The sequence below is a fragment of the Hyperoodon ampullatus genome (assembly GCF_949752795.1).
Source record: "Hyperoodon ampullatus genome assembly, chromosome: 2".
In the NCBI taxonomy this organism is placed as follows: Eukaryota; Metazoa; Chordata; class Mammalia; order Artiodactyla; family Ziphiidae; genus Hyperoodon; species Hyperoodon ampullatus.
The window spans coordinates 176353364-176365750 of NC_136915.1; the positions used below are offsets into that span (position 1 = coordinate 176353364).

At 38.2% G+C, this 12387-nt stretch overlaps 1 protein-coding gene across 1 annotated transcript in view; it reads left to right on the forward strand.

Annotated features, from left to right (window-relative positions):
- Window positions 1-261: 261 nt before the first annotated feature.
- ENAH (ENAH actin regulator) overlaps window positions 262-12387 on the forward strand; it is a gene marked incomplete at its 5' end in the record, with an annotated part of 151982 nt that continues 139856 nt past the window's right edge. The window contains 2 exon segments of the mRNA XM_079723941.1: window positions 262-363; window positions 365-441. Of these exon segments, the coding sequence (XP_079580067.1) occupies window positions 262-363; window positions 365-441 (179 nt within the window).

The following is a 12387-nucleotide window of genomic DNA, read 5'->3' on the forward strand; positions in this document are numbered from 1 at the left end:
AGACCCCCCCTCGGCTCGGCGCCTCCCGCGTCTCCCGGCTGCTGGGGAAGCCTCGGCGCGGCCGACACCATGAGGTGAGGGGCGCGCGGGGCGGGGGCCGGCGGGCCATTGTGCCGCGGGAGCCGCGACCCCGCTCTCCCCGGACCCCGCCTTCCCTCTCCCGGCCCGGCGAGTCTCCCCGGTCTCTGGTCTCTTTCTCCCCCCTCCCCCTTTGTCCCTTCTCATTTCTCTTTCTTTCTTGTAATCCTCCCCAACCCTCTTATGGGGGGGGTCCTCTTTTCGACGTTGTCCTGTTTTTCCTCAAATGCTCCTCTTTCGCCCAGGATTTCCCTTCCTAAATTTAATTTGCTCCTGGCTCCCTCCCCCCACCAGCCTTGCAAGCCAAACCTGGGAGATGGGGAGGGGTTCGAGAATCGAAGCGTGCATGTTGCTGGGAAACAGGTATTTTTCCGTCTGTATGTAAAAATTCCGTGCACTTTTATAACAAAACTCTCGTGTTTAATTAAAAAAGGGAGAAAAGTTTGAAAGATCTGAAATTCCTGCGGGGAATAAAGTGCTCTGGTAGCGATAGGTGAAAGCTCTGAAAGGTGAAATTTCACGATGGTGGGGGAAGGGAAAGAATTTATTAGGTTTATATTTGGGGAGACACAGTGAAAGACTGGGATAAGTAAGTTGTTTAGGGTGTGTAAACGGGGGCGGGAGAGGGATTTGTTTGGAAAACCGTTTTCTCTCCTTCCTCTGTAGCAGCCTGTGTTGCATTGCAGCAGCTGCTTTTTCCTTTTACTCTGTAATCAGTAAAACAGAAGCTAAATTATTTTTTCAGCCCCAAAGAATTGAAGGTACGGTCGTAAAATATTTTAATTGATACGATGAAACATATGGTGTGATATTTTTCGGTTTTGTTTCTCCAATTGTGTAAGAGAATAAACCATGATGTGGTGTGTCATTCATTGGAGATTTTTTTCAGTCTTTTCTAAGCCTGTTTTGTGTCCCTAACCTTCTCTTTTCGGATTGGTGCAAGACTTCGTGAGAAATGGGACTTGGTAGACTGAAGGCTGATCCATTCTGCGTTATCATCCTTACGGCCTTCCTTTTAGGTTAAACAGTTGTGGATAAAGTAAATTACTCCATTTCTGTCTTCTGGAAGAGATAGTCTTACAGTTCATTTGGATTTGAATCTCCTTTGTGTTAAAAGATTAATGGCTAACCGTTGCCAAGACCTTTATAATGTAATACAATGAGATTTGAATGATATAATCTACACATTCCTGCGCTTTGGCAAGAAAATGTCATGTCATTGGAATTCTTTCTCAATTTAAGTAGTTGTCATTTTAAACTTTTTTTTTTTTTTCTGTCAAGGTTGAACACTACCACTTTGTTTATATGTATATGTTTTTTGTGGTATAAGCTGTGTTGAGTTTTCACTTCAGCTTACTGTGAATTTGAATTATGTTTTTCTTTAATTCCAAGTTATAGACCTTTATTTGAAGGCTTTAAAAATTGTTTTTAATGCTGTGTTTCTAAGTGACCCTTTTCCTTAGTGATTTCACATGCAAGTTATTTTCAAATATAATGGATCAGTTCAAAATTAATTATGGCATACAAACCAAAAAACATAATCTTCATAAAATGTGGCTTGAAAAATGCGAGTCATGCATTTGAACGTGTTTTTTTTAATCAAGTTACTGATGTCCTTGAAGACTCAGGAACTATAATAAAACATCCGTAATGTTAACATCGTGTAATACAACATATTGTTGATTTCTGCTTTAAAGATTTAATGCTTATAGGGGTCCTGCAGACAAGAATTTATCAAATTTTTCCAAACTTTGGGTAAAATTTTCTCAACATTGAGAAATGTAAAACAATGAAAGTGGGATATTTTAAAATAAAATGATCGTAAAATTGTCATACTCAGAGATTGTGAACCCCCCCAAAAAAAGTTAGAAGTATTCAGTGAAGTTTGATCACTATCATGTATAGTTGTGAGTCTGTCAACAGTAAATTATGTCTTCACTTAAAAGTTCCTTTTCTTATAAAAAGTAACTTGTAATTTTTAAGCTGTTTTCCTGCCTTATTATTAAATGTAGAGAGGAATGAATCACACTGATTCTTTCCAGTAGCATAAATATAGAACATGGTACACAGGTCAGAAAAGTTTGTTCAGGTAGTCTACAGTAATTCTTTGTAGACTAATTGTGAATAATTTAAGAGCAGAAAAGAGGATCAGCTTTTCACTTTGGAAGGCATTGGATTATTTGGTAGGTGGTTTGTACAACTCATATATACACATTTCCTTCGATACCTGTAAAAGCAGGATGGTGTGGTATGAAAGTAAAAGGTTCTTGTGCTGGCTGCAAAAAACTCTGGGATATTTTGGTGCTTAAGAAAGGGCTCTTCAGGTTATATTCGTATTTGACTTAGTCCAAATGATGCTTTCAAGTATGGTAGGACATAAATGTTATGCTATTAAGTCGAGTCTCTCTTATTTATATTAAGGAGTAGTGCTGATGTTTTAAAGGCCATCCGGAAATAGGAGTGCATGAGTAGGAATTTCCATTTAAGTTGGTCAGAATTCTGAAGAGAGGATATGCTAAATATGTTGGCGGTTTAGGCATTTGTGATAAGATCTTTCAAATGACTGTAATTTCAGGAATAGCACGCTCATTGTGGTATAATGTAATAATTCCTATAAGAAGGAAACAGAATAATACTGTACATTTCTGAAACAATCTTAACGGCATTCTGTACTTGTAAAAAGCTGTATATAGAATTACTTGTTAATGTTTTGCTTACAGATAAGAATTTAAGAAATGAGAAAGTGTATTTCTTACATAAGACAGTGAAAGGGTTGAGACCCAAAAAACTGGTACTTTTGTTAGTGTAACACCCAACTTTTTGGTTCTGTTCTTATTGTTAATTTATGTAATGTTTCAAAAGTATAAGATTTATGATTGAGGTAGGTGTATATATGTAATATTAATATAGTGTATGCCTTTTAAATGATTACATTTTTACTTAGTTGGTTAGTTACTCAAGATCTTATTTTGGTAGAAAGAGGAGCTTGTCTGATCTAAAATAGTTGCATGTAGCCTAGTGGCTAAGAAGAGCTCAGAAGATTTTGGATTGACATTCTTAGGTCCATATTAAATAGTCCAGGCTTCCACTCACTATTCTGTGACTTTCTCATGGAAAAAGGTGTTGTGGAGTTGTGAGGATTCATCCAAGCCACTTATTAGCTGGATGACCTTGAGCTGATCACATTATTTCACTCATCTGTATTTTAAAATATGTAAAAATAGGGATAATTCTTTACTGGGTATTAAGGATCAAATGATAATGGAAGAGAGTGTGTATTGTGTACTTGTAAGCATTATACAATTATATTACTTCTCTTGTTTTAGGGCTTAGTTCTGTTTTAGACTAGTTATATAAATCTTTTGGGTAGTTAGCTTCACCTCATCCAGTCCAAGTGTGGCAAGAAGTTTTTTTTTAAAAATAAATTTATTTATTTACTTATTTTTGGCTGCGTTGGGTCTTTGTTACCACGCTGGCTTTCTCTAGCTGCGGTGCGGTGCGTGTGCTTCTCATTGCAGTGGCTTCTCTTGCTGTGGAGCATGGACTTTAGGCGCGTGAGCTCAGTAGTTGTGGCTCGCCGGCTCTAGAGTGCAGGCTCAGTAGTCGAGGTGTATGGGCTTAGTTGCTCCGTGGCATGTGGGATCTTTCCGGACCAGGGCTTGAACCTGTGTCCCCTGCGTTGGCCGGCGGATTCTTAACTGCTGTGCCAGCAAGAAAGTCCCACAAGCAGGTTATGTTTTGCTTATCTACTCCCAATTGGTAGTGGCTGCCATGTTGATAAGGACATAGCTGCATTTCTGGGTTTGGTGAGAAAGTGCCATGATTAGTAATGTTTATTTGGGATGAGGGTCCCAGAGAGTGGCAATAGAGTGTTTCCTGGAATGCTCATTATTTAACCATCTGTGATCTAGTCCACCCTTCTTATTTTATAGGTGAGGAAACCGATCTTTAAGTTTCCTTCCTGTGTGTATATTTAGCCTTTGAAGTAGTTATTGTGATTTTGTTACCTTCATTTAAATTTAATATACATTTTAGAGTGTGGCACAATCAAAGCTCAGAAGATCCAGGGTTTATATGCTGACTTGTTAATGGAGAAAACAGATAAAAATGGAGGTAATTCTATTATTTCAAGGATTGTTGTGTCAGATGTCAAGTGAGATACCCATGAAAGGATATAAATAGTCTCTACGCCCACGGATCTTCCTTTATGCTTGTAGCTTTTGGATGTGTGACTTTCTCACAAACGTTAATTTTAGGGGCAGCAGCCAAATTTGCATTTTTTGGAATGTTAGTGCATTGTATTTAGGCATTGTTTTGCCTTGTAGGTATTAAGTGAACACTTCTTGAATAAGAATGTGGATTAATGAAGAAAATTTACCGGTTTTTACAGTAGTCAAGGTTTTGGATACCTTTTTAGCCCATTTGGAATAAGCAAAATAAGTGGCAGGCCCATTTGGCTGGTATAGAAGAAATTACATACTGGACTGACAGTTTTGGTTACTTATCCTACACACAGCTTAACTCTGGGGTGACTGTATAACTTGTAAAACACCCAGTCTTTATCATAAGTGTAAGAAGGATTTGGAAAAATGTGATTTCAATTTTTATGCAGTTGTTGGGGAGGAAAAGGATACTTAGTCTCTTCCTGTGCCACTCTCCCCCTTCTTTGAAACTGACAGATGGAACTGAGTGGAAGTAAAAGTTAAAAGGGAGAATCTGAGCTGAGGCTGTACCTCAGTGAATGATTCCCCTAATAAGGGCTTATGAAGTTTTCTAGAATAGAAATCAGGAAGGGAATTCCTTGTCAGACCTTCTGGGAAGTAGTCCTTGATTTATCTACCTCCCAGCTCTCCTTTTGTGTTACTATGTACTTTGCATGTTTTTTGGCCATTGCATTTATTACATTGTTTTATAATGATCTGGGTCTACCTGTCCCTCTTCATTGTAGGCCCCTTGAGGGTAGGACAGCGTTTTTATATTCACGGTACCAGCAAAATAATAGGCAAATAGTGGATGCTCATGTAAATGCTTAACTTTGAGGTGTCCTTTTCCAGAATCTATGTACTAACAATAACCACCACCATTTTTGGAGCACCTGTAGTGTTCTAGAAGCTTGCTGGGTATTATAGGATGTAAAATAGTATTTGGCATATAGTAAATGTTAATAAAGTTATTTAATTGAAAGAAACAAACAAAAACAAGCATCCTGACCACAGGAATAGTGTTCAGAAACAAATAGAGTATGTTTCTCACTCAAACACAAAGCTCAGAAGTGGCCAAAAAGAGTCAAACTCAGGTTTGTCTAACTCCAAAGCCCTTTTGGAGGATACCGGGTTTCCTTGACTTTCTCATTAAATTCTCCATTAACAGAATGGCCATCATTCTGTTTTTTAGTCTCTTTGATCATGGGACTTGCAGATATTTTTGAGCAACAAGCTTATGCATGTCTATTGGTTTACCTTATTTCTACTCTACTTAATGACTGCTTTGTTTTGATTCTTACTAGTGCTTAAAATACCAATAATTGGATAGTTTGTGATATTTATGAAGGAAGATGTATTAGCTTAGGGTGCTGTAACAAAATCCCACAGGAATTTATTTTCTTAAAGTTCTGGAGGCTGGAAATCTTGAGATCAGGGTGCCATTATGACCAGGTTCTGGTAAGGCTCTCTTTACTGGCTTGCAGACTGCCATCTCCTTGGGCACCTTCTACTATGTCCTCACATGGCAGAGAGCGAGAGAGAGCGAGAGCGAGAGCGAGAGCGAGAGAGAGAGAGAGCTCTCTCTTCTTATAAGGTCACTGATCCTATTGGATTTGGGCCCCACCCTTATGAACTCATTTAACCTTAATTACCTTCTAAAAGCCCTGTCTCCGAATATTGTCACATTGGGGGTTAGGGCTTCAACATATGGATTTTTTGGGGGGAAATAATTCAGCCCACATTAGAAGATACCCAGATTTTTTTTGTCAGTGGATATAACTGATGGAAGAAATGAATCTGTATAATGCTTAGATGATTTATAGATTGGTTTTATTAAGTAAGTCTACATGAAGAAATCATTTACTAACAGGGAATGAGTTACACAAGAGACCTTATATTTTCTAGAAATTTCTGTACGCTGGAAGCTTCTGTTTTATAATGATTCTAATAAACTTAGTTAACATGTACTTTTCCAAAGAATCCTTTTGGTGTAAAGCAGTCAGTGTGCGTATATTTCAGTGCAGAGGTTGCATGGAAGAGGGTAAAGAGGATAGGCTTTGAAGTCAACCTGAGTTCAAATTCTATTTTGACGTTTATGAACTAAGTGATTTTTGAGTAGGTTACAAACAGTTTTTGAGATATGAATTCCTTCTGTAAAATGGAGATGCTTTTTGCATTACAGAGTTGTTAGGAAAATTAAGTCAGAAATTATATAAAACCCTGGCATAGCATTTGGCATGTAAAATGGGTTTGAGAAGAGTAAATCCCCTACTTCTATGAAAGTCTGACATCTCTTAAGTTTATGTTAAGAATGTGAAAAACGATGTAAAATGGTGCAGCTGCTTTAGAATCAGTGTGGTAGTTCCTCAAATGCTAAACATAGAGTTACTAGATGACCCAGCATTTCCACTTGTCGGTATACACCCAAGAGAAATAAAAACATATATTCGTGCAAACTGTACACAAATGTTCATGGCAGCATTACTCATAATAGTCAAAAGGAACATGGATGGAAATGTGCTAAGTGAACGAAGTCAGACGTAAAAAGCCACTTATTTTATGATTCCATTGATACGATATGTCCATAATGGGCATATCTATAGAGACAGGAAGTAGATTAATAGTTGCTATGGTCTTGGGATAGTGAAGGAGGAGTGGGAAGTGAGTGTGTGCAAAAGGGTTCCCTGACCCCATTCTACTCTGTGTGTGTGTGTGTCAGGGGCGGGGGGAGGTTGGGGGCTTCCCGAAACCAACAGGCAATTCCCAGATGCCATCAGGGTATCTGAGAATTTATCTCAACTCTGACACTGTCTGCCTGGAGATAGAATGAGATTCCAAGGGTAAAGGGCTCAGTCCCACAAGACCCACCCTCCACTTCAGAGGTGAGTTGCAAGTCCAGGTTGTCACCTGTACTGACCAACTGGCTGTGAATCAGAGGGTCCCCACTGCTCCCTCCTCAGGTGTGGTTAATTGGCTAGAACAGCTCACAGAACTCAGGAAAACTTGTTTACTCACTAGATTACTGATTTATTATGAAAAGATTATATTAAAGAGTAGGAGCCAGATGAAGAGCTGCTAGACAGGGTGAGTTCCTGAACAAGGGAGCTTCTGTCCTCGTGGAGCTTGGGGCCGGCACAGTGGCACATGGAAGTGTTCTGGTTCCCCAGTGTGGAAGCTTTCAAAAAAGAGAGCCTAAAAGGCTGTTCTGTTGTTTTTTGTGGAGGCTTCTTTACATAGTCATGATTGACTGAGTCATTGGCCAGTGGTGATTGATTCAACTTCCAGCCCCTCTCTTCATCCCTGGGGACGGGGTGGGGTAGGGGCTGGGACTGAAAGTTCCAACCCTCTAATCACTTGGTTGATTCTCCTGGCACTAGCTCCCATCCTTAGGTGCTTCTGAAAGTTACCTCATTCACATAACCAAAAGACACTTTTATCACTCTCTACACATAGGAAATTCCAAGGGTTTTGGGAGCTGTGAACCTGGAACTGTGGAGGAAGACCAAATATATATATATATCTGAATGACCAAACATATATCTTACAAATCACAGTGTGTATGGGGTTTCTTTCTGGGGCGATGGGAAATGTTCTAGAATTAAACAATGATGATAGTTGCACAACCTTGTAAATACACTAAAAGTCACTGAATTGTATACTTTAAAATGGTGAATTTTATGGTATGTGAATTATGTCTCAACCTCCACTCCCCATCCTTGGATTATTATTTTCACTTATGCACTAGAGTAAATAATACCGGAAGATGGTCTTGTTTGCTTTACATTGTTTCTGACATTTTTGTTACTTTGGACTAATATTTTAAATTGACATCTTCATGTTTTCTAAAGAAGAGATATTGAAGGTAGAACCGTTGGGCTTTTCTCTTTAGGGAACCAGGCAGGTAGGAGTGCTGAAGTGGAAACATTAATTAGTGGTGCCTTTGAGAGGCCTGAACAAATTTTGGAGTCATATCTTTGTGCTCAGGTAGCAGCCATCTCTCTGGTAGCCCTGTTATAAGCAAGAATGACGAAGGTCACTGATTATATCAGTGAAGCAAATCCATCAGAATCTTCAGAAAACTGTTCAAACCAGGTAGTGTTTTTTTTGGGGGGGGGGGTCTGTTTACAGTAATCTCAAATACCAAAGAAAGTTTTTGTCTTTGGGAAATGAAGCAACCTTGATGACATTTTTCTGCCCTTCTAGAACATCTGGTTTTGGCAACCAGTACATCTGATGATAATGAAGTCAAAATGACTAACTGTGCTTCAGAGGTCCTCAATCTATCCTTTTTGGTATCTGTTATTGTATGTGTCAACTTGGTAGGGAAGAAGATTCATAAAGAACCTCAGAACATAAAGTGAAATAAAATGAATAGAAGAGGTCAAATCTCAAGGGAGTCCAAATTGCTTGTCTAACAGTGCAGTGAAGGGATCTTTCTGTGCAGGTTTTGTAATGATAAAATTGGTTATATTTGAGTGTCTGCTTTGCTCTGAGATGTCCCTTCCTCTCCTCTCCCAAATTCTCGTCTCACATTCAACTAGTATCACAAGCAAATTGTTCATTTTTTAACAATTTAAGATTTACGAATCATAAGTTTTCATTTCAGTTATTTATTTATTTATTTTTTTGTGGTACGCGGGCCTCTCACTGTTGTGGCCTCTCCCGTTGCGGAGCACAGGCTCCGGATGCGCAGGCTCAGCAGCCATGGCTCACGGGCCCAGCCGCTCCGCGGCATATGGGATCCTCCCAGACCGGGGCACGAACCCGTATCCCCTGCATCGGCAGGCGGACTCTCAACCACTGCGCCACCAGGGAGGCCCCATTTCAGTTATTTTGATCTCTTTTTAGTCTCTTTAATCTTTTATTTACAGTATTTTAAGAAAATGAACCAGTTTACTATTATCCAAATAAATGTCTGGTCAGTGTTGTTTTATAGAATTACTTTTTTTCTTTCACTATAAAGCAGTACAGGTTTTGCATAGATTTTAGAAGGTATGGAAAGTATAAAGATTTTAATAACTTAAGTCCAAAGCATCTAGAATTTTGATATTTTGATGTATAGCTTTCTAGACTTTCTGTAATGCACATAGGCAGCCATAAATGTGCTTGTGTGTGTATGAGTATGTTTTAAGTAAGTGAGATCATACTATTTAGAAGTGAAATTATGTTATGTATTTTGTAACTGGCCCCTTTCCACATCTTGTCACTAAATAGAAATCTAAATAATTTTAAGTGACTGCACAGTGTTCTCACTATGCTTGGAGTGACCTTAATCTCTTAGGGATAGACTTTTAGATTTTTTTTTCATTATTTTTGTTATTATAAAAAACACTGCCATGAACATCTTTGGGTATATATCTTTGTACACCTGTGTATCATATTTTATATCTGCACAGATACTTATATTTTAGCATACATTCCTGGAATTAAAATTGAGGACTAGTATTTATTTTTCCCCTTTCTTTTACTTTTTTCTGTCAGCAGGTCCCATCACGTCACCCTCCCTTTGCTTCTCTCCATCTCATTGACACTGCTCAAATCCAGGCCACTGTTAATGCTCACTGGAACAATCAGTGTCTCCTCACTTGCATTCTTGTCCCCCATTCTCTATACATCAGTTAAACTGATCTTAAAGTGGAAATCCGATATTGTTCTTCGCTTGCTAAAGCCTTCAATGCCATCTTAGTGCTCTTAGGATAAAACCCAAATTAATAATAAAAGCAAAATTATTAGTAGGTCCTGCCTGATCTGACTATGTTCTAGTTCCCAGCATAGGCCTCTGAGTATGCAATAAGTATTTGAGTGAATAATAAATGAAATTACCAGACCAGAGGGAATTTTATCAGTTTTTGACACACATTACCAATTTAACAACATGGATGAGAGTGCCAGTTTCACCACATTGTGATCAACTCAAGCCATTATTGGCCTTTTTAATCTTTGCCAATCTGATGGCAAAAGGTGTTATCTCATTGTTTTAATTTGTATTTCTTTGATACTAGAGTTGGACATTTCTTCATGTGTTTACTGGACATCTCTGTTTTTGTGTGAATTGTCTATATCTTTTGCCTATTTTCCCATTGGGATGTTTAGTTGTTCCTGTAATGATTTATACCATCTTTAATAAGTAACCCTTTATGGTGTAGATATATTGCTATCATACCAGTTATCTAATGTGGTATTACAAACCGCCTCAAAACCTAGTAAAACATGTGTGAGTTGGCTGGGCAGTTCTGCTGGTCTCACCTGGATTCACTCATCTTTTCATTCCCTGACTGGGTTCATGTGGTGTGTCTGTTTGTCTCTCACTTAGTAATAGCAGCCTTCCATTAGATCATGCCCCAGTGTTCAAGCTTTTATCAAACTTCTGCCTGCATCCTGTTCCCTTAATCTTCTTGGCCAAAGCCAGTTACATGGTCAAGCTCAGAGTCAGGGTGGGAGAAGACGACACAAGGGTGAATCAAGAGGTGTGACTGTTGGGTGCTGTGATGTAAAATCAACAGACGTATCTTATAAAGAAATTTATCACTTGTCTTTTAATTTTGCTTTGGTAAAGAAACATCAAAATTTCATGTCAGATCTGTTAGTTTTACCTTTATAGTTTCTGCCTTTGGTGTCATGCCTTTCCCAACCTAAAATGATATTAGTATTTACCTACATTTTTTTCTATTACTTTTTGGTTTATGGTTTCATTTATGTTTAAATTTAAGCCATCTGAAATTTGTTTTTTTTTTTTTTTTTTTTTTTTTTTTTTTTTTTTTTTTTTTGTGGTATGCGGGCCTCTCACTGTTGTGGCCTCTCCCGTTGCGGAGCACAGGCTCCGGATGCGCAGGCTCAGCAGCCATGGCTCACGGGCCCAGCCGCTCCGCGGCATATGGGATCCTCCCAGACCGGGGCACGAACCCGTATCCCCTGCATCGGCAGGCGGACTCTCAACCACTGCGCCACCAGGGAGGCCCTGAAATTTGTTTTGATGTAAGATGGGAGGTTAGTATTTGACAAAATATCAAATATTTAGTCCTTTGTCAGCATCATTTGCTGAATAATCTGTCTTTTCCCATTGATTTGAAATGCCACACTCATTGTATACTGAATTCCCATAAATACTTGGTTCTTTTTGGACTCATTAGTTACTTGTCTAATTCTTTGTTAGTACCTCACTGTCTTAATTACTTTGAGTCTGTAGTATATTTTAATTTCTAGGAAGGAAAGTTACTGTTCATTTTCTTGTTTTTCAAAACTTTATTTGCTATTCTACTTACTACATTCTTTTAGATTAGTTTTGGAGTCATTTCATCAATTAAAACGAAAATGAAATAAAAAAGAAAAATTGCACCCCGAAACCTGTTGGAGTTTTGATTAGAATTGTGTAAAATTAATAGATTAATAGGGGTAGGGGAGAGAATTGACCCCTTTATAATACTGAGTTTTTCATTCTTTTTTCTCCTCCATATATTCAGATTTTTTATTTCATCTTTAGTAAAGTGCATCAACACTTCAGTTTCTAGTTTAGTAGGTTTGATATGGTACCTTTAAAAAGTTCTTACATATTTAGAAATTAAACTTTCAGCTTATTTTTACTCTAAGTATATCTGTTCTCATTTTTGTCTTAATTTTATTTAAAATGTTTACTTGTATTTAAACATGAAGCCTGTGATTTAAAAAAAGTTTTTTCCTTCTCCAATAACTCAGTTCCAATGTTGGCATTTATGTTCCTCAGTTTTCTTAGATTTTGGAATGTAATAGCTAATGGTTACTGAGTACTTACTGCCTGCAATATCAATACTTCCCATATTAACCATTTAATATTCCTCTTATAACTTATAAGGTAGGAACAGTTGTTATTCCCCTGTTATAGATGAGAAAGCTGAGTCGCAGAGGGTTAAGTAACTTGCCCAGGGTCACGCACTGGTAAACAGCAAACTGGGATTCCATCCCAGGCAGTCTGATTCCAGAGCCCATGCTTTTAACCAGTATGCTTGGGTCTCTAATTCAGACATGAACTGAGGTCTGTGTTTGAATTTTTTAAGTGTTGATGTGTGAATGAATAATTTACTTTTTCTTTGTGATTTCATCATATAAGGAAGGGTTCTTTATTTTCTGAAAA